The 23,175-nt window shown below is 38.7% G+C and overlaps 1 protein-coding gene across 1 annotated transcript in view; it reads left to right on the top strand.

Moving 5' to 3' along the window:
• The first annotated feature begins 5,903 nt into the window (after positions 1–5,903).
• LOC128030206 (meprin A subunit beta) overlaps positions 5,904–23,175 on the top strand; it is a 38,636-nt gene continuing 21,364 nt past the window's right edge. The window contains exons 1-9 of the mRNA XM_052617678.1: positions 5,904–5,966; positions 6,089–6,113; positions 6,274–6,306; positions 6,390–6,430; positions 6,514–6,592; positions 6,699–6,819; positions 8,421–8,599; positions 8,820–9,038; positions 9,220–9,375. Coding sequence (XP_052473638.1) covers positions 5,904–5,966; positions 6,089–6,113; positions 6,274–6,306; positions 6,390–6,430; positions 6,514–6,592; positions 6,699–6,819; positions 8,421–8,599; positions 8,820–9,038; positions 9,220–9,375 — 916 coding nt within the window. The remainder of the gene's footprint in view (positions 5,967–6,088; positions 6,114–6,273; positions 6,307–6,389; positions 6,431–6,513; positions 6,593–6,698; positions 6,820–8,420; positions 8,600–8,819; positions 9,039–9,219; positions 9,376–23,175) is intronic.

Consider the following 23,175-nt stretch of genomic DNA (forward strand, 5'->3'; position numbering starts at 1 on the left):
CTTCCTGAACTCCTGACCTGGTATTTAGATATACTATTCTTCAATAAATATATTTGTTTGTCAAGGAAGCTGTGCGCAAACAGGAATATATATTATTTTTTCAAAAAAATAAAAATAAAATAAAAAAGCACCCCAGAAAAAAGGGCACTTTCTCTCCAGGAATAAAAAGGGCAGGTGTTCAAGCCCCCTTTGATGTCTATGTGTGCACGTGCCTGTATATATATATATATATATATATATGGGTTTTTAATAATTGAACTAATAATACATCAAACTACAAATCACACACAGTAAATACGCTGTATGACAATACAGACAGTAAACTTTGTACAAGACATAACGGAATCCAAATAAGGGAGAGAGAGAGAGAGAGAGAGAGAGAGAGAGAAAGAAAGAGAGAGAGAGAGAGAGAGAGAATGAATTTGAGAGGAGGGAGGTGAGAGAGAGAGAGCGTGGTCACAGAATGAGCTCAGTTATGCAAACTCATCGCGCGGTATTTGAAAGGTTCAACAAACAGTGTTCCAGAATTCGTCTTCCTTGTGTGGAGAGGCGAATAGTTGAATAAACTTAGTAAAGAAAAGAAATAAAAGAACGGAAACGAAAGCTTCCGAAGGAGCCATGAGAATGGCTGTCCTCTCAGCCCCTGTGCTGAGGGGGACGGCGATAGGAGCGCGGCCCAAGGCCGTGCAGAGGGACGAGCGGGAGTGACGAGGAGCGAAGCAGAAGAGCAGCGTGTAAGAGGAGGCGGACCTTCTTAGGTCAGCTCTTATGGCTTGAGATGGTTCACGCCTCTGTTCGCGTGAACAACCAATGAACGTCCGCGATCTGAAGCAGGAAAAAGTTCCTTTGTCTCTGTGGAAACACCCACCCTAATAACTTAGGGCTTGTCAGATCTCAGCAGTGATATTCTAGCAAGTTCGTAATTCAAGATTAATACATTTTTTCATTAATTTGCTTTAGATAAGTGATAAGTGGGTCCGTCAAAGCATGATGATCAAACAGACACCAAAAGTGACATATATAAATGATCAAAACATGAAGTTACATTCAAATGCAAAATTACACACATTTAAAGTTTGATTATCACGTGATAAAATTGCCTTTATATGGGGAAACATCTACTCTACAAAAAGCAATACTTAATACGTTTAGGATACATAAAAAAAAAAGCTAGTAGTTTAGGATACATTGAGAAAAAGGTACCGGTGAACTAGCTTTTTCCTGTCCTGTTTCCCAGTGGGATCATACGACCTGGTCAGGAGTAGGGTTACAACCCATGGTTCTATTTGAGAACTTTAAAATTAGGAGACACATTTCCAATTTATAAGTCAGCAACTTTAACCATTTACACAGGATTAACCATTTTTATGCAATACACAAACATTCAAAATACATATTAATAAAATGACGAAGATAAAGAAAGGTTTGTTTGTGTGTGTGTGCTTATGTGTGTGTGTTGGAATGTGGGGGGGGGGGGGGAATCGATGACCTGCATATCCGTTACTGTTAGTATTACCTGAGGTAAACTGTTGTTGTATGCAGTTACTGTATTAAAATGCAGAAGGTACAAATGTACACATTACTTTGTGTATTGAAAATTAATTAACAGTGCTGGCAGGCGCTGGATATAGCTGTCCATTGGTCCAGATGTGTGTTCACCACTCTGTGTGTGTGCACTTGGATTGGTTAAATGCAGAGCACCAATTCCAAGTATGGGTTACCATACTTGGCAAATGTCAAAACTTTCACTTTTTTTCCTTAACTAGAATACTTTTTGTGCACGAAAAAAACAACTCTATTCAACAATTTGTTATATTCCCTGTCAGAGAGTACCCTGACGCATGCGTGTGCATTCCTCTGCTTGTAAACAAGGTGCAGCGCATGTGTGTTTTACGCAAGCAGCATCACACCCATAGGGTTGGGTACCGAAACCTGGTGCCAATATGGCACTGGTAATTATGGAACCGGTATGCACCAATCCGAATCAGTATGCAGATTTCGGTGCCTAATTTCGGTGCCTCTTAAAAGCCTGAGTGGTCAATTTAAATGTTTGTCGTGGTTCTCTGAAATTGATACAAGAAGCAGGGGCTTTGCTAGGTTTCTTTAGCGGGGCTATAGCATTTAGCTTCATAAAATGTACACAAATTTGCGATCGCCTCAGAGTCAGTCCTCTTAAATTTCATATGAAAAAGGCAGCAGATCGGTCTCCTCCCCGTCTTTCAGCACACTCCTCAATCAGGAGACCGCGATGGAGCAGAGCGAGCGGACTCAAACAGAAACAGAGGACACGAGATGTGTTTATTGATAAATTGTTAGAATATCTGTATCTGTGCGGTTCTTTGTCATAAATACAGTTTATAAAAGGTCACTAGGGAGCAATAGGTTTCCCATCTACTGTAAAGTTTCCGCTGCGTTCACCTCTAATCACACCACAGCTGTTTCCTCCACCGAAAATCTAGCCCTTTACACACGAACGCCTACATTAATTACGCTTATTTAAATATACTTAATTTAATTATACTTCCTTATACAGAAACTACTGTGTAAAATTCTCAGACACGTTAGTATTTTCACCCGAAAGAATGCTGTTTGGCCATTTATTGATATCTTTTGCTGTAGCGTTTAATTAGGAAATATCAGTTTATATTTCCAAAAATTAAAACATTAACAGTTTATCTTTTTGTTTTGTTTTTTAAAGGTATTTCCACCCATAAGTTTCCTTCTGGTAGCTTTCATATTGATGGCTGCATTTTGTATTTTGTTGTCCATTGTGTAATGATTGATTGAAAGAATAAATTACAGTTTTTTTCAACTGCTTACACACAAAATTATTACTTGTCACACAATTTCTAAAACCTGACACTCAAACACCAGAACCACACACTAAATCTGCAAAACCGTACACAAGTTTTTGGCCTTTTACTCAGTTTTCAATTTCGTTAAACACTTTTTGCAAAACACAACACACAATTTTCTATGAAACACACAAAAATCTGACAGGAAGTTTCTTGATTTCCTTTTATAAACACAACCAATCAAAATGGCACACTAATTCATCAGTGCCTCACACTAACTCTTCACATGTGCAAACACTTGTTGTTTTACTTAACAACAACCAATCATAACTGTAGTAGTGGCCTATAAATAGGCCAAATGTAAAGTAATAGCTTTTGGACAATCAATGCAAACAATGCAGACGGAGTAAGAGGAGTTGAAGGGAGAGTCAGAGGACGAGTTCGACTAAGAGGAGTTGGAAGGGGAGCAAGGGGAGGAAGAGGACGAGTCAGAAATGGAGGACGACAAGGAACAAGAAGAGTGGTCTCGAATGAGATTAGGGCTACAGTAGTCGATCATGTGATAAACCATGGTTTAACAATGAGAGAGGCTGGACTGAGAGTCCAGCCTAATTTGAGTAGATTTACTTTGGGTGGGTATAATTCGAACCTTTAGAAATAAGAACCGGTATGTAACAATCTAATGTAATGTACACATGTTCTAATGTACACATAAAGGCTTTTCTACCATAACAAACAATAGGCATATGCTATAATAAATATATTTTAGTGTAGTACCCTTGCATTCATTTACTACAGTGCATTGCATTGGTCACAGTTTGGTAAGGTATCGAGAGAATATAGCATGTGACGTGGATGACGTATGTTGGCCGGACCCAGCCTGGAGGAGAGATGGAGCCTAGATACACCCAACCATCTCCACATGCACGCACACACATTATGTTTGGTTTTACACTACATGCTACAACACTACATATTTTTGATGTATTTTTTTTTTCAAACTGTGTACACTAATACTACATTTACAACCACAAAGAGCAAAATAAATAAATAAATAAATAAATAAAGTTTGGTTTCAATTTTGCTTTTGTTTTTACTTTATATATATATATATATATACTTTATATATAGCTCTCTCCCAATTACATTCAATGTGAGCTTTTAAAAGAAGCGCTTTAGGTTTTGAATAACAGTGTGTATATGACATAATCAAAAATATAACATTATGGTGAAGGTGTTTACAACGGAAGACAAAAGTTTGCTTTTGAAATATGTTTGTGATATTTTGACTGTGGTGTTTCATTTTGAAAGAGATGTGAGGCATTTTGCATCTTGTGTGTGCAATTCTTGAATTTGTGTGTTAAGTTTTGAAAAAAAGAGGAAAACTTTGGAAAATGTGTGTAAGCAGTTGAAAAAAACTGTAATTTGACCACAAGTTGTGGTGTTTGATGGAAATATTTGCTTATGTTGCATGTTTTTAATGTTTTGTGAGTGTTAGAGCATTTTGCTAACAAAATGAGTCATTTTGGCCATTGAGCTTTAGTTTTATCCTGTGTGTTAACGGTTTTGAAAATGTGATGTCAGAGTGGGCAAATGTGTTTAAGCAATCGAGAAAAACTGTAAACAATATGCCACATAAAAAGGCAACATAATCAGTTTTGTCTTGAATTTATCTCACAGTGTGTAAGACTATATTGTAGTGTGTGTGTGATGCCTGAGGGAAAAGTTTGTCTTTTCAGCAATGTGCAAAGTGAATGGTTTTGAGTGTAGAGCTTAGTGTAGTTGTTTGGGGAATTGGGTGAGACGTTATGGATTTGTGTTTACTGTTCTGAAAATGAGTCATAGTTTCAAGAAATGTTTTTAAGCAATTGAGAAAAACTGTAAATCGACATCTTTAATGATATTAACTTAATTAATATCATTATTAAGTTATGTCAAGATTTAATTAACTTGATATACCTTTGAATGGTAGTGTACGTGACCGTTCAAAAGTTGGCAGTCAGTGAAATTAAGAAATTCATATTTTTATTAAGCAAGGATGCATTAAATTGATCAGAAGTAAAAGATTAAAGTAAAGATTTTGGTTGCACTTTATTTTACAGTACGCGTACTAACATGTACTTATAGTGTACTTACAGTGTACTTATCTAAGAAAGTTCTGGTAATACAAGGTAACTACAATGGGGTAGGGTTAGGTTTAGGGGTAGGTTCAGGGTTAGTATCTAGTTATTACATAGTTATTGTAATTACTATAATAAGTACATAGTATGTACATGAGGAACAGGACTGTAAAATAAAGTGCTACCAAGATTTTTGTTTCAAATAAATACTTTTTTTTTCTTCTTACTTTACTTTCTATTCATCAAATAATACTGAGAGAAAAAAAAAAACATTGATGCATTGGGAAAATGAATAAGCAAGCATAATGTATTTTTCCTACCAGTATCACAAGTATACATTTCTTAAATGTTTTAAATACTAAATCAATGATCCAGAAACCTTGTGACTCATAGACCACTAAGATAAAGTCCTGAAACCACACTTTGAAAAAATGAAAGATTTAAAGATTACAGGATTCCTGACAATAGTTCGTCTGTACATTGATAAGATCGTGTTGATGAATGTTACAGTTACAGGTATAACTCAACTTTGTGAAAAAATAGTGTTTTGTTTCTGCCTTTTGTTCTTCAAGAACTTTGTTCCTCTTTCATCCTGTGAAAAAGTTTGTGTTTGTGTGTGTGTGTGTGTGCGCGTGCACGTCTCGTTTTTTTCTGTATGGGAGCACAGTTTAAGGAAGTAAAGCTCTGTACTATCTGCATATTTAAATGACTTGTTTCACTTTAAGAAAATATCACTTGGGATTTACCTGCCAAGTTAGGTGATCAAGCAGCTTTACATTAGAAATTCAGCCACTGATGATTGAAAACTGGTATGTATCCCCCTTAATCTAGAGTTTTAAGTCACATTTTGAAGTTGTTATAAATGTAACTGAAATATTATTTTAAAATGATTAAATACTTAAAATTCTTAGTGTATCCACTGCATTTTGCTTGTAAATTTTAATGCAAGTGATAACCTTCAATTAACATGTGATCATTTCCAGTGAAAATGCATTCCTCTGCTTTTCTTGTCCTGAGCTCGGCTTTGGTTTTTTGTCTTTCATCACCTATGGTAAGTGTGATAGACAACAGAGTTTGCTATAGTACATTGTAACAATGATGATCTACAGTTGTTGGCTTTTAAATACGTTTTCCCTAATGTCTGATTATTGTTTTCTTATCTTGTTTTCTCAGCCCCCAACAGATGTAGTTGGTATAGGTACAGAACAGATATTATTATTTTTTTGTAAAGTATAGATCCTGTTTTGATCACTGTCAGAAGATGCATTCTCTCTATTTCATTAAAATTATGTTTTTGTCTATAATTTTTCTCTGTCCTTTTCATTTCTTCATTACATTTTTCCTCATTGGCACTACAGAGACATGGAAGGACATTCCAGATATAAACAAAGGTAAAGCCAATATTTTATTGGTCAACTTATTTTCACAAATCATTATTTTTACTCATGTTTTATGTATGAATATCTAATGTTAGGTTTAAATCTCAGAGAAGGAGACATCAAGATGGTGAGTTCTGTTTGTTGTTTATTGCATAATAAAATACTGGATAATCCAGTAGCTCCAGTGTTCTCAGATAATTAAAACAATCTGCTTTCAAGCCTACTCGAAGGAGCGCCATTCTTGGGAATCAGTACCGATGGAATATTCCTGTCCCCTTTGAACTGAGTGTGAATCTCAGTAAGAAAACACTGATTTCTCACTTACAATTGAACAAATTCAGTTTAAAATATTTTAATTAACTTTTATATGGTTTTTAATTATTGTTTCTGATTGTGTTTTATAGGTATGAACTATAAGGGAGTCATTTTGAGAGCCCTTGAGCAATTCAGACTGAAATCATGTATTGACTTTAAGTACAGAACAGCAGAAGACATTTCTTACATCTCTGTGCAGAGTCTTGAAGGGTAAAGTATTGTTCCAGTTAGTAATACACAGTATTAGTAATATATAGTATTATACACTATATAGCCTAAAAACTATGTTGTACTGAGTGTGTAGTATACAACATGTAAATTAATGCTTCCAGTAAAAAATATGGGTCCACTTGACTATTACTTGGAAAGGCTTTCGCCAATTATTAGATAATTATAATGGACAGACAATAAAATATAAAAGAAAAGAAGACATTAAAGGGATAGTTCACCCACAAATGAAAATTATATCATTAATTACTTGCCCTCATGGCGTTCCAAAACAGTAAGACCTCCGTTTATCTTCGGAACACAGTTAAAGATATTTTAGATTTAGTCCGAAAGCTTTCTATCTCTCCATTGAAGCTGTGTGTACGGTATACTGTCCATGTCCAGAAAGGTAAGAAAAACATCATCAAAGTATTCCATGTGACATCAGAGGGTCTGTTAGAATTTGTTGAAGCATCGAAAATACATTTTGGTCCAAAAATAGCAAAATCTATGACTTTATTCAGCATTGTCTTCTCTTCCGTGTCTGTTGTGAGCGAGTTCAAAACACTGCAGTTTAGTGATATCCGGTTCGTGAACGAATCACTCGATGTAATAAATAAGCAATAAGCATTAATCCACAAATGACTTAAGCTCTTAAGTATTTTATGTGGCTGACACTACCTCTGAGTACAAAACAAACCAATATCGCAGAGTAATTCATTTACTCAAACAGTACACTGACTGAACTGCTGAAGAGAGACCTGAAGATGAACACAGAACCGAGCCAGATAACGAACGAATGATTGACTCATTCTGGATCCAAGAACCGGTTACATCGGTTTTCAGATCACCAGTAGTGATTGGAAGTTCGGTTATTTCCCGTAAACTGGTTCTTCCGGACATTTCGATTCAATAAACCTGTTGAAGAAAACGGTTCACAGGTTATTCTGTGCTCTACATAAGGACGTCATTGGCGATGATTGCCCTTCATTCAAGCCTTATTCTTAGCAAAGAATAAGTTTGGTTCAGATGCGCTGTGTGTTCAGTTCTCTCTTCACAGCAGTTCAGTTAATGTACTGTTTGAGTAAATGAATTACTCCGGGATATTGGTTTGTTTGAACTCAGAGGGAGTGTCAGCCACATTAAAAAAGTTAACAGCTTAAGTCATTTGTGGATTAATGCGTATTGGAGATGCGAACCGTTTCAAATGATTCCGTTTGATTTGGTGAACTGGTTCAAGAAGATCTGGTTACATCGAGTGATTCGTTCGCAAACCGGATATCACAAACTGCAGTGAACGCATTCACAACAGTCATGGAAGAGAAGACAATGCTGAATAAAGTCTTAGTTTTTGAATAGAAAGCTCTCGGACTAAATCTAAAATATCTCAAACTGTGTTTTCCGAAGATGAATAGAGGTCTTACGGGTTTGGAATGAGGGTGAGTCATTAATGACATAACTTTCATTTTTCAGTGAACTAACCCTTTAACATTGTTTGGTCATTTTTTTATGTGATTGAAAAAAATAATAATTTGAATTCGGGTGTTGTTAACATTATGCATCAATGGAACTGTGTTGTGTGACTGTGCTCTCTTGTTTTTCAGGTGTTGGTCATATGTTGGTCACAATTTCGCAGGAGCTCAAACTCTTTCCATTGGAAATGGTTGTGGAATTAAAGGCATTATTGAGCATGAGTTTCTCCATGCACTGGGATTTTGGCATGAGCAGTCAAGATATGACAGAGATGATTATGTGACCATCAACTTCACAAACATCATTACAGGTTGACATGTATTTATTATTATTATTATTATTATTATTATTATTATTATCTTGTCTTTAACTTTAATTGTCTTTTAGGAATAAATTGAAACAGTCCTTTAATCACCTAATGGTATATACAGACATAGTGATTGCAGTGTCCATGTAACTTGGATGCAACTTAAATAAGTCATTCCTTCTGAATAGCTACATCAAGCATTCCATAAGTCTTTATTTTTTAGGGTATGCAAATAATTTCAACAAATACAGTGAGAACCTGACCACCACACAGGATACACCATATGACTACTTCTCTGTGATGCATTATGATAAAAATGCCTTCAGCAACGGTAAAGGATACACAATCATTACCAAGCGTCCTGAGTTCCAAGATGTGATTGGTCAACGCCTGGACATGAGTGAATATGACGTGATTGAACTCAACAAACTCTATAAATGCAGTGAGTATTTCATACATTGTTTTCATTGATTTTATGGTTTTAATAGTTGTTTTAATGTAAATTTAATGTAAATTTAATATAATATAATGTTTTTGTAAAAGTTCTCAGCATAAAAATAAAAACATTTTATGTCTAAAAATTTTAATTTATTTCGCCTCAAACATGTTTGTTTGCATTACAGATTCATCCATCTCTTTCCTTGATCACTGTAGTTTTGAAGATGAATCTCTGTGTCAGATGAGCGTCTGTTCTGCTGCTGATTATGGCTGGCAGACAGTAAAGTCAGTGAGTGGGATCAATGTGACTGACCACACAAACTTGGGCAAAGAACAAAATGGTGAGATCTATTACAGTCTGTGAATGTGAAGTTTCTTTTTCAAAAAAGCTTCTGTTTTGAAGATGTTTGTGCTTTTGTATAGGATGAAGGATGATGATAACTCAAAAAAGAAATGGTTCATGTCTACTCTCATTACTGCTTTCTAGATATTGGACAATTACAAGCCAACATCCATCCAGTTCGCCACACACATATATGTATGTATTTTATCTCTACACCTGTTTTCATACCTGCAGGTGATTCATTCTTCATGCACTTCAGCACTAAGGATAGAAATGAGGGGGATGCAGCCAAAATGGAGAGCAAGACAATGACCCCTAAAAGAGACTGCAAAGTCCAGTGCCTGCAGTTCTACTACTATCACAGTGGTAATGTGTCTGACCAGCTCAACATCTGGATCCGAGAATACCAGAATGAAGCAGACAGCATAGGAACTCTCAGACTTATGGATCAGATCATAGGTCATTCTCTTTTTCAAATACTTACAGGCCTGTACATCAAGATGTTCTTTAAATTTTACTGACAATGTTGCTGACCATTTCATTTCTTGCAGAACCCCCTGGCAATTACTGGAAGTTACACCATGTGCCACTGAATGCAAATAAAACCTTCCAAGTTGTATTTGAAGCCCGTAAAGGAGCTGGAAACTCCAGTGGAGGATTTTCACTGGATGATATCAATATTTCAGAGACCGAGTGTCCCCACACATGGCAGATAAGAGACTTTGAGAAGGTTATGAACAAAAGTGTGTCTGGTACTAGGATGTACAGTCCATTGTATTACTCCAGTGAGGGATATCGTTTTCAGGCTCTCTTAATAATGTATCAGAATTACCTTTCAATATATGTTGGTCTGGTATCCGGTGCATATGATGAACAGTTGCAGTGGCCTTGTCCATGGAGACAAATAACCTTCCAGGTGCTTGACCAGAATCCACACATACAGAAGCGCATGTCCTCTGAGAACAGCTTCACGACTGACCCTGCTTTAGTTTCTTCCTGTGAGAATCTGATTATTTTTCTCTCATATCATGTTAAATGCTGCGTTTTAGTTAACTGACAATCAAGGTTATTATTATATGTAGCTTTGAAGGGTCTAAAAGCATATTTTGTTGTAACAGATGGCAGAAATTACTGGGACAATCCTCGAAATAATGGAACTCGAGTTGTCATTGGCAATGAGACTGTATATGTTGGTATTTTTTGGGGATATCAATATGCCATAATGAAAGAAGATCTCCCTAAAAGAGAGTTTATCAAGGGTGGTGACATCATCCTTCTCTTTACCATGCAAGGTAGGTTTTGTGAAGTACCTTTAATGAAACCATGTGATAAGTGCTAAGTTCACTCGGAACTTTTTTGTTGTTGTTTGTTTTTTGTAATTTTTTTTATTTATTTATTTATTCATTTCTTTTATGAACATGTGCTGGCTAGATGAATGTTGGTAACTGCTGCGTCTCGCTGAGTTTTCTGTATGTAAGGCTTTAATGCCAGACTGTTTCAACTTTAAAAAGCAAGTTCTACCAGAAAGACTCGGGAGATAGAGGAATGTACGAAGCATACATTTATTGACAGCTCAGCGAGCACAATTATAAATTTCTTTGGCGGAAGGCCCCGTCCATGGTTCGTAATCCGAGGGTAGCGAATCTGCATTTCCTGCCTGAAGACGAAGGCAGGGGCGCAGCAGACCCCCCTGGAAGGTAAGGACAGGACCATCCTGGTGGTGGTGGGGAGGGTGAAGGTTGTTGTCGCGTTGGCATCTGCGAACTCAAACATGTGTAAGTACGATCTTTTATACAGGAGTATAAAGACGTGATTGGATAATGATGAAGGTAATTAGTGACGAAGTGATTGAGTCTTCCTGGCAGAACTTAGGCTAAAGCTTCCATTTCTTAAAAAGGGTCTTGGAAAGGGTCTTTTCTTTTCTTTCGTGTTTCAGAAAGGTGTTCTGTGTGAACGGATTGATGGCAAGAATTCAAATGTTGCTTACTAATCCTCAATACTTTGTCATAGATATCTCAGGGCTATTTCAATCTGACTTTATACCCTGCCCAAAAGTGACAGTAAAGGATTTCAATGTTTCTTCTCATTCAACTGCCCAGCTGGGATCATGTGCTACAAGGTGAATATCCATTTAAGCTCTGTTGTACGTTTATTCAAACTACAGGGAAAAAAAGGTAGACCTACTGAAGAAGAAATGAGAGAATCTACTATATTGCGTAAACATAATCATATCTAAAGTCCATTGTTAATAAAGTAAACATTAGCTGTGATGGTATTTACAATACAGCAAGTCATCAAGTCTCTAATTTCTTTTATAAAAAGGTTACCATATAATAAAATATAAAAATGACACTTTTTACCTTTGGCCATGTAGTTTGACTTCAGTTCTGCATGGAGGAATTTTTTTCTTTCAAGTCAGTGATTTCCAAGGGTTTGCTGTTTTTAACGAACTATGGAATTTTTTTTTTATTCATTGTTGTAACAAAAAACTATAGGCTTCATGCTTCCCACAGTTAGAGCTACTTTACTTTATATAAAGATACAACATAATATGCACATGTGAATTATCTATATATGCAATTTCCTGTAATGCTTTTGCACTCCTTCATTAATAACATTTTGGTTTGTTTTGTTTTTTGTTAAATAACAAAAGTTACATACATTTTTAAAAACAAAGTTTGCAAAAGGTATTTTTAAAGTGATGCTATAGAAGAACCATTTCAGTAAACAGTTCTTAAAAGAACCACTTTTTCTTCTAACATTTTGTCCAATGGCACCTTTTTGTCCTGTGGATGTTAAAGTTAATCTAATCTAATATTTGATTAAATAATGAAATAAACATAACATTACCTCCCCCTCCCCAGAGCTCTTCCCACACCTCAAGCAATCTCAACAACTTCTACACCTCAACCCACTGAGGGGTAAGCCACAATTTCATATGGGCATATTTTTATAGATGTGGGTAGATTTTTAATTTATACACACACACAATTAAATCATTATTTTCTATTACATGGAAGGGCCACTTTGTAGGCAGATAGTTTGGTATGAATAACATTAATTTCCACATCTGCATCTCTTTCCTCTTTTAGTGAATGCCTGGACATATTTTGCAATTCCAGTGCCAAGACTGTTTCCTCTCTGATCCTCCTGGTTGTGTGTTTCCTTTTCTGGTGAATCAAACATGAGTAATCACTATTAACCACCACCCAGTGTCGGACTACACAAGAATTCAGTGTCAAAGCAAGACATCTGTCTTCAACCTTCTGCTAGGCATTATTTTAACATTTTGAAAACATCTAGTGACTAATGGTAGAACTGCATTTATAGTGACAAAACTGCTTCTGATTACATGTAATAGAGGAAATCAGTTCTGTATTCCACACTGATTTCATTGAGAATGAACATTTATACTGTTAAACATATATTTGAATTTAATGAGATGCTTACACAAGAATACATCTATAGTTATCAGTAATGTTAATTTTAGTCTACTGATTTCCACGATAAACTCTATTGTTGCATATGGTTCACACATTTTCCGAATAGCTCAAGTTAAATATATTAAATATTGCAATCATTGCATAATCATTACTGGTTCTAAATGACTATACAAAATGTGCCCACAAGAACTATGTGAATATCTTGGATGAATCACAAACCAATTTTGCAATTATTATTTTTTTTTGTTGTTATCCATTTATAATCATTTATCATGTCATTTAACCACTTATTGATTTTTATTTTCATTCCCTGTGCTCTTGTAATGCTTGCTATTGTAGATTAATCATTTATTGCGGATTTTATGATTATGTGGTTTCAATTTGTCTTAAAAAAGGTAAAGTCTCAATTTCAAAGTCAGATGATGATGCTGTGAAACTAATTTTCCATTGCATGAATTCAGCACGTTGAATTTGTTGTGGTCAGATAAAGTCCAGCTGAGCACTGAAACTAACTGAGCTAAGATTATTCAATATAGATCACTTCATCTCAATGCTTTCTCTCATTCCTTCCTCTGCCAGCCTCTTGGCTTATACAAGACAAAATGCAGTTCTAACTGTTATGGGGAGTTAACTGGTTTTTGATACCAAACAAAACATGTCTTCCGACTAAATACGATGAAGAAACTGGTTCCATATTCTCAGCTTTCCTAAGTGTTTAAAATGTAATTGTTCTAATGAATGCATACTTTCCATAAATCAAAACATCTGCACCTTTTGAAACAGTCCTATGTCTGAGTTTATTACAAAGTGTAGCCTATGTGCCCTGGTTTGGCCTGCAAACCACCTGCAAGATTTAGTGGCACCTAGTGGTGTATGGTGGAGCTGACACGTGTCTGCAGGTGGACAAAAGTGTGTGTGTGTGTGTGTGTGTTGGGGGGGGGGGATAGGACAGACTAAAGGCTCATGACTTTGCAGAGCAGCAGGCACACCATCAGATATCTTTTGAATTCTGTCTAGAGCCGAATTAGCAAGTTTTATTAAAGTGACCTAACAAACTACACTTTTTGTTTTGAGCAAGCAGTTGGCAGCCTCCTGAAATGTATATGTTAACATTGCACACTCTGAAAGTTTTTCGGCTAAGAATGAAACATCAGGTAGGTGATGCTTGATTGCTCTCATTAGCTATCACGGGTGTCACGTCAGAGGCAGCCAAATCAAGAGTCACATGTGTGTGCTTGACGTGAGAACTAATGATCATTGTTTTCATGCATCAAACACACACATTTCTTCTTCAATTTATGACTTTCATCAGGTAAATGTCACCTTCAAATCTGAGGAGGCATACTGAGGTATCAAAGTTGTGATTTTCCGCCCGAAAATGTTTATTCATTATTTGTTCTGTTTTGATAGAGCCATTAGCTATGTGATATATTAGCTGAATGCACAAAATTGAAAATAAAATCAGTGATGAGAATTTAAATACAATTATTACTAATTAATTAATTTTTAATTAAATGTTACAAATCTCCAAAAATGTAATGTTCTTACCAGGTGGTGGATAAGTTGTATTTACAATATTACATTATATGAATCATTATATATATATAGTTTTTGAAGCCTAATTTTTTGATGTCCCACACACTTGCATTATATAAAGACTTTTTTTTTTCTAAAACACTTAGTTTGTTCATCTGAAATATGAAAGTCATATAGGATGGCACGAGGGTGGAAATGATGGAGTTTCCTTTTAATCCCTTTCTTTGTATTTTTATTTTATTTATTTTTTTGGTGTTCAGCTGGGTAAGTACTTCTAATTTTTTAATACTCGAGTACAATTTAAAGTTGTACTTTTACACAATTATTCTTTTGACCAGATACTTGTACTTTCACTAGAGTAAAATTTTTTTGTACTTTTTACACTTCTGCTCACAGAGCGGCGCGAGGGAGATAAAGAATATCTCTTTGGATTTGAGACTTTAGTCTTCGCAACTCTACAGATCTTCTTTATGCACACTTGTAAAACTCCAAAGAGAAAGGGAAAATTTTAATCACATCATATGATCCCTTTAAGGGAAGTCGTGGCCTAATGGTTAGAGACTCGGACTTGTAATCCAAAGGTTGTGGGTTCGCCAGGGATTGTAGGTGGATGGAGTGAATGTACAGCACTCTCTCCACCCTCAATACTACGACTGAGGTGCCCTTGAGCAAGGCACTGAACCCCCAACTGCTCTTCGGTCACCACAGCATAAAATGGCTGCCCACTGCTCTGTGTGTGTTTTCACGGTTTGTGTGTGTGTGTGTGTGTGTTCACTGCTGTGTGTGTGTGCACTATGGATGGGTTAAATGCAGAGCCCGAATTCTGGTTTTGGGTCAACGTACTTGGCTGTATGTCACTCTCTTTCATTTTCACTTAAGTTAATTGTGTTTGCAGTCATAGATTCATTCGCAGATCTTTTATGTCAGATACAACTGACTGACCAGTACTGACTAGCCAACTTGGATATGATTCCATAAAGTTTCACATCTACAGCACACATTACATTGATCCACAAACACAGATATGTTCTAATTTTGTAACATTTATTTACAAAACTCCACAAAAAGGTTTTTGCAAGTTTTAATAAAATGTAAATTCATAAAATTCATAATAAGCATATTTACATTCCAGTATGTGCCTCAGACTTACACAGTATCGTCAACTTATTCATCAGAATCCTCAGTAATCATCTGCAAACTTTGCCATGGTTCATTCGGTTCTTGTTGAGTCCTCAGTAACCCTAGGTAAACCTCGACAGCTGATTTAACCGGTGTTCTGTCGATTTATCCTACCCTCTCAGATTTTCCTACCTCCCACTATAGTACAATTTGACAACAAAAAATGCTTTAGGTTATTGTCTATTGATGTCTACACCTACCACAACCCTTAATCTACCTTTATAGTAATGCAAATACAGTAATTATGTGTTATATCCGCGGTGGTAGCTAGAAGGGATACAGTTACAGGAAACCAACAATAAATATTTTTTTCTATCAATTAGATGGTGTTTTTATTAAAGTCTACACCTACCCCAACCCTAAACCTACCCTTACAGTAATGCAGATACATTAAAAATTGTTGTTTAGCATGAGAAAAAGGAAGTGATACTCATGTGCACATGCGCAGTTAACCCTGCTAGGAAAATCTGACGGGTAGGATAAAATGTCAGGACACCGGCTCAGTCAGTTCTTTTTGATTTGTACGTGATACTTAAGTTGTGCATCCTGCATCATCAAACCGGAACTAAAGTTTGATTCAGTTCGATTTGTGAAGCGGCTCGACTGGTTGCTTCTTAAAGGCGCAATATGTAATTTTTCTGCTTTAAAAATAGCAGAAATCACTATATCTATGTTATATATATTTTTTAGTTGTGTACTTACATCATCCCGACAGTTTCCACAAACTTTCAAATCCGGAGAAAATTATAGTTTAATTAGAAGACACGGCACGTTTCTTTATTTCCGTTTTGTCACCCGTCTATGGCGTAATATAAACTTTGACCCCTCTAGTTTATCTAACTTCCTGCGGAACTGCCAAATACAAAGGTGAACAGAAACAAAGACGAGACGAAGAAGAAAAAGTAGTAGCCTTGATCGAGACTATTATATTTTATATTTATATTGTTTATATTCGTATTTAAACCTCAATCAATAACTTAGTTATGGATCATGATTATGCTTTGCCTGCACGTTCTGTGAAGCGCAAATGCATGGGTGAAATAAATGACCCGAGATGGTTTTGGGACAAGAGAAGCAACAAGACACGGGCAAATATTGGAGTTGCATTTCCAAGACAGAGAGAGCTTCGTGACAAGCTGAAACTACAGAGAGATGCCGAACTCGCCTGCATTCTGATAAACAGGTATGCATCCATTCAGCTAACTGTATCTATCCGTATATTTTGTGAAACGATGATGTCTTGTGTAAAACGCAGACGGACTAGCTCTCATGTAAATCTACATTTGTTCTATATCTAGCTGAATAAAGTAGCTTCAAATGCAGTTCTCTAACTTGTTCGATATCATAGTATAACGTAATTATAATTATTAACGAAAGGCGACAGTGTTTTTTAACATATATTACTACTAGCTAGATGGAATATTGATTTGATAGGGGTCTCATAATTCATATAGACGGTTTCATCGGTCTGGCTGCGGTGCCTTCTACAAACGCAGTTAAAGGCAAGGTGATGAGTAGACTGAAGTTGGGCTCAGGTGGTTGTGCTGCGGGGTGTGTTTCCCATACATTTATTCATTTTTGGAGACTCGCTACAATTTTAAAATTGATCTTTTTTCAAAAAGGCTTCATTAAATAAACATGAGTAACGTTAAGTACTGCATGTTTAATAATAATACTTCCTTACAGTTATATGTTTAAATATCAAAACGAAGCACAGGTGTTTTTATATCGCTGTATTTCTGAAGAAAGACTTGCATGTTACATGCCTGATAAAGCAGCGTGTGAGCCTACCAGCTCTGCTTCGTTTACAGCTGTTACTGGGGAAACCTCTATTTCTCGCGCTTTATGTCTATGCTTAAAACATCTCCTGTTGGCAAATAATGAATTTGCATTTTCATTAAGTCCGCCTGATCCACGCAGCAAACATTTTGTTTGTTATCAAAAAATATCTACTCTAGAGGGACTTAGCTGTTGTTATTGATTATATTTGGAAGTCTACCGGAAGTTAAGTTAGGTCCACAAAAGCACTCATGCGCAGTAACGTTTGTTTATGTTGTTGCCGTTGAAACCGTCTCTCCGTTCGAAAAGACATGATTGTCAAAATACTAAGTTAGAATGAGTGAGGAATGATAGGGAGCAACAGAGCGCGTGTTCCAATGAACAACAACTCCCATGAGCCTTACGCTCTTTCCCGACGTCATCAAAGTACGTCTTATGTTATTATTTTGATTGAGTGACCCCTGGTGGCCAAACATTCCATATTGTACGTTTAAGAACTGGCTCAAAAGAACGATTCATTGTTACAAGTTGCATCATCCCCTGCACCCAAAGAGCACAGAGACAAGGAACCTATGCACTTCTTTTGAATTCTTTATTTCGATATATCATTGCTTTATAATTAAAAGGTATTTTTTTGTATTTGTTTTGTTTTTAAATGTGCTGAACAATTAGCTCTTGACAAGACTCTTCTTTGTCTTATATTTTCAGTATGCAAAGAAGGGTGAGGGTGCAAGGTTATAAACATTTTTTTTTTTACTTTTGACAATTTTATGTTTTACAATTGTTGTTTAAAGTACAAAATTGCTTATAACCTTGCACCCTTACCCTTGAAAGAATTTGTTTCTTTGCGTACAAAAAAAATATAAGACAAACAATAGCTTTGTCAAGATGTGATTGTTCGGCACATTTAAAAACAAAACAAATACAAAAAAATACCTTTTAATTATAAAGCAATGATATATCGAAATAAAGAATTCAAAAGAAGATGATTCAGGTTTGTGGTCATTGAACATTACTGTGTTTTGAAATGATTACATAACTTTGGGAGTCTCTTTTTTATATATATAATTTTTTATTATAGGGTGTTTTGGTACTCTCCAGGGACAGATGAAATACAGCTCTTTAGCTAATTATGGGACAGACTTTGACTGTTCATTGTCTCTGACAAATAATTAAAAAAAAAATTATAATTAATTAAATTTAATTGGACCATCAATTCTTTCCTTTGCACAAAAAATGGTTATTTGTAGAAAACAAAATAATAATAATACAACTGTAAAAACCTGAGTTTCAGGGCATCTCTATTGTTCAAACTATGTAAATATACTGGGAACTCAGTTTAAGGAAGAGAAGGACTATACTATTTGCATGTAAAAAATATTAAGCCAAAAAAAAATGTCTTACTTGTCCTAGCTTGTTTTCTGAAACGAAAAGAGTTGAGACAACTATTTATTTACAAATGGTAAATATGTATTTAAACAAAAACACTTGGGAGACACACGAAAACCACTAGGACAAAGTAAACAAAATCTATTAAGACAAGAACAGACAAAGAACTGAGTCAGACTGGGGGTATAAAACAAATTAGGAAAGAGACAGGGCAAATGAGGAAACTGAGTAAAGGTGGGGGTTTCAACACACAGGGCAAATGAGGAAAGAGAACAGTGGAGCTAATTAGTTAACACACAATTTAAAATAGTAATAGTAATAATATAGTAGTAAAAATGAGAACCTACTTAGAAACAAAGAAAACGAAAAGGAACTAAACAGTGTGGATGTGACAACTTGACACTTTCTTGTCAAACTGGGTGACTGGGAGGCAGTTTAATGTTCAGCTGCATTAGTGACTGAAAACTGGTATGCATTCATATTTTATTTTCCAGATTTTTTTTTAAATATTGATTACCTTAATTGTAAATAACTGATTGTGTAATATTTATATATTATAAAACATAATTAAATGTTTTTTTTAAAAAGAGTTCTGTGTCCCAAGTATTTTGCTGGTCAATTTTAAAATAATAAGAAAAACTGCATAAATCAACAACAAATTTGATCATTATGATTTTTTTCAGTGAAGATGCAGTTATGCACATTTCTTCTGCTGAGTTTGGCTTTTTGCCCAGCATCATCTATGGTACGTTTGAGAGCTTATGTTTTAACATATTGTCATAGAAGTGGTAGAAAGCTGTTGATATTTTTACATTTTCAAAAAATTGTCATATTCTCTGAATACATTTACATTTACATTTAAACATTTAGCAGACGCTTTTAATCCAAAGCGACTTACAAAAATTGTTTTCATCTCATGTTCTCAGCCCCCACCAGATACATCTGGTAAGTACAGCAGCACAGTCACTGAAATTAATCAGTCGTAAAGTTATTGTAATATGTTTTATATGTATGTAGCGTAAAAGATCTGGTTTTGGCTGCTCATTACTGCGTGATATGATTGGCCTTTCATCATTTTACTTTTTAGGCTACAATTTCACTACAATTCAATATTTTGTCAAGCATTTAATGCACACAATTCTGGTTCTCGCTCTTTCTTTTGTTTTTATTATATTTGTCTCAGACATTAATGAGGATCGGAAGGACAGTCCAGATATAAACAAAGGTAAAACTACTGTATTATCTTAAAAACTCAAATGCATTGCAGTAAGGCAACTAATATCTTTTTTTGTTTATAAATCATTAGTTCCCTTTTCAGTCAGTCACGTTCAACGTTACGAATGGGATCTCTCCCGAGAGCCCAATCACCTTCAAGTGGTACAAAACGAGCCAATGGTACACAAAGTACCTTGGTCTGCGGAATTTGCATCGCGAGCTCTGCCCCGCAGAGCGGGTATATAAGGAGCAACGTGAGCAACTCGCATTCAAGCTTTCGCTTCGGAGCCGAGCACATCGCTTGCTGCAATCACCGGAGTGTTTACAAGCAAGAGCTGGTGTTGGTGTGACGGCCCGATTCAGCGGTTCATCTGGGTTTCCTGCGACAGCTCCCGCGTTCCCCTGAGCGCTTCAACACCTCTAAAAGAGACAATTTCTCTCACAAAAGAGATACGGGCCGATTTGCGTCTTTTTAAAGATGTCATTTCGCCCGTGTGTTTCTGGGTGCTGTCGATTTATCGCTCCTCGTGACGGTCACGATCGCTGTGTCACGTGTCTGGGTTTCCAGCACGCTGAGACTGCGTTCGTGGATGGCTCATGTTCTCATTGCGGGGACATGACCATCTCGGCGTTGAGATCGAGACTCGATTACCTTAAAAGGTATAGAGTCCCCTCTGCCACACCCCGTTCTAGCTCTTCTTCTCGTAAGAGAGCTACTTCGGCTGGTGGCCAGGGTGATCTGAGAGTTACCGTGTGGGCTTCCCCGACGAGTGAACCTCCTCGGGCCACACCCCCCTCACATACGCCGCAGCTGGTTGAGTTTGCTGGACCCTCTCAGGCTCCTGACATCTCATTCGGGGCTTCGCGAAGAGGGCCGTATGTCGATCGCCGCATCACAAGGCGGGCTTGAGTCCTCGGGAGATGAGGGTTCGGCTGCGTTGCTTCCCTCGGGAGTGCCAGCGTTGTCCGAGTCCAATCCCGAGCTGAAGGCCGTGCTTTCCCGGGCAGCGGAGAGCATCAGGCTTGAGTGGAATCCTCCACCCTGTCCCGAGCGCTCGAGGCTGCGGATCGCCAGCACCCCCCTCTGGTTCCTTTCTTCCCGGAAGTGCACCAGGAAGTAACTAGTTCATGGAAGGCACCTTTAACTGCCCGAAACCGTTCTGGTTCTTCCTCCGCCTTCACTGCCCTCGATGGCGGGGCGGCCAAGGGGTATGCTGGGATTCCCCCGGTGGAGTGTTCTGTTGCGATGCAACTGTGTCCACAGAGCGCCTCCGCTTGGCGTCGTGGTCCCAAGCTGCCCTCCAAGGCCTGAAAGTTCTCGTCCACGCTTGTGGCCAAGGCTTACAGAGCTGCGGGCCAGGCCGCTTCTGCCCTGCATGCCATGGCCTCACTTCAGGTCTATCAGGCCAAGCTGCTCCGGCAGCTGCACGAGGGCGGTTCTGACCCAGGGGTTTTGCAGGAGGCGCGCACTGCTACCGACCTCGCTCTCCGAGCGACGAAGGTCACTGCGCGCTCCTTGGGTCAGGTGATGTCCACTTTGGTGGTCCAGGAGCGCCACCTATGGCTGAACCTGGCAGACATGAGGGAGTCTGATCGGGCTCAGCTCCTCAACTCCCCGGTCTCCCAGGATGGCCTCTTCGGCGGCGCGGTAGAAAGCTTTGCCCAGCAGTTCTCTGCCGCCCAGAAGCAGTCTGAGGCCATTAGACACATCTTGCCCCGGCGGCCCACTGCTGCTTCCACCCCGCCGCTGGCGCAACCTCAGCCTGCTCGTCGCCGAGGGCGCCACCCTGCGGCCTCCTCCACTCCCGCTCGGCCACAGCAGCAGCCTTCACCCCAGCCGCAGCGAGGAGATGGCCGCAGAAGGGCGGCGCAACCTGTCTCTGCCCCTAAACCTGCCAAACGCCAGGCCAAGCGGCGTTCCTGAGACGGGCGACCCGGAGTTGGAGACGTCAGCTCATCAGGAGATGGTAGCAGGACCACTCCTTCCCCCGGAGGAGGGCCGGGGGAAAATCCTTTGTTCTCGTTTTCTTTTTGTTCCGCCACTGGCCCTGCGGCCGGTGGTACCCAAACCTTCACTTAAAGAGCTGTTTCCTCTACCTCCGGGTCCCAAGAGGCCATGAACGACAGCTGGCGACGTGCTTCCTCGCCGCTCTCATTCCCCTCTCCCCTTGCCAGTTTCCATGCAAAGACGGCTCAAGAATGCTTCGCCTTCTCATGGCCTCTTTGCCACTTGGAGGCCTTCCCGCTGGCTCATCCGGATGCTCAGGCTCGGCTACGCGGTTCAGTTCGCCCGGCGTCCCCCCAGGTTTCGGGGTGTCCACGCGATGATGGTGGCCAAAGATGCCCCTGTCATGCGCGCAGAGGTCGCGACCCTGCTGGCAAAGGGCGCGATAGAGCCGGTCCCTCCAGCCGACATGAAGTCCGGCTTTTACAGCCCTTCCTTCATAGTACCCAAGAAGACAGGTGGGTTACGGCCAATCCTGGACTTGCGTGCCTTGAACCGAGCTCTGCACAGACTCCCGTTCAAGATGCTAACGCCCAAGCGCATTTTCGAATGCATTCGTCCGATGGATTGGTTTGCAGCGATCGACCTGAAGGACGCGTACTTTCATGTCTCCATTCTTCCTCAACACAGACCGTTTCTTCGGTTTGCTTTCGAGGGGCAGGCATATCAGTACAAGGTTCTCCCATTCGGGTTGGCCCTGTCTCCCCGCATCTTTACGAAGGTCGCGGAGGGAGCCCTGGCTCCTCTCAGGGAACAAGGTGTCCGTATCCTCAACTACCTCGACGACTGGCTGATCCTAGCTCACTCTCGAGAGCGGTTGTGCGAGCACAGGGATCTGGTGCTCAGACACCTCGCCCGACTGGGTCTTCAGGTCAACTGGGAAAAGAGCAAACTCTCCCTTGTGCAGAGGATCTCTTTTCTCGGTATGGAAATAGACTCAGTCGCCATGTTCATGCAGCTTACGAACGAGCGCGCGCAGTCACTGCTGAATTGCCTGAGACAATTCAAGGGCAAGAGAGCGGTTCCACTGAAACTGTTTCAGAGGCTCCTGGGGCATATGGCGTCCGCGGCGGCAGTCATACCACTCGGGCTACTCCATATGAGACCGCTTCAGCACTGGCTTCACGACCGAGTCCCGAGATGGGCATGGCAACAGGGCACGCTCCGAGTGACCATCACTCCGGCCTGCCGCCGATACTTCACCCCGTGGTTGGACCCCTCGTTTCTACGGGCCGGCGTGCCCCTAGAATCG

Source organism: Carassius gibelio, chromosome A16, assembly GCF_023724105.1.
Source record: "Carassius gibelio isolate Cgi1373 ecotype wild population from Czech Republic chromosome A16, carGib1.2-hapl.c, whole genome shotgun sequence".
NCBI classification, from domain to species: Eukaryota; Metazoa; Chordata; class Actinopteri; order Cypriniformes; family Cyprinidae; genus Carassius; species Carassius gibelio.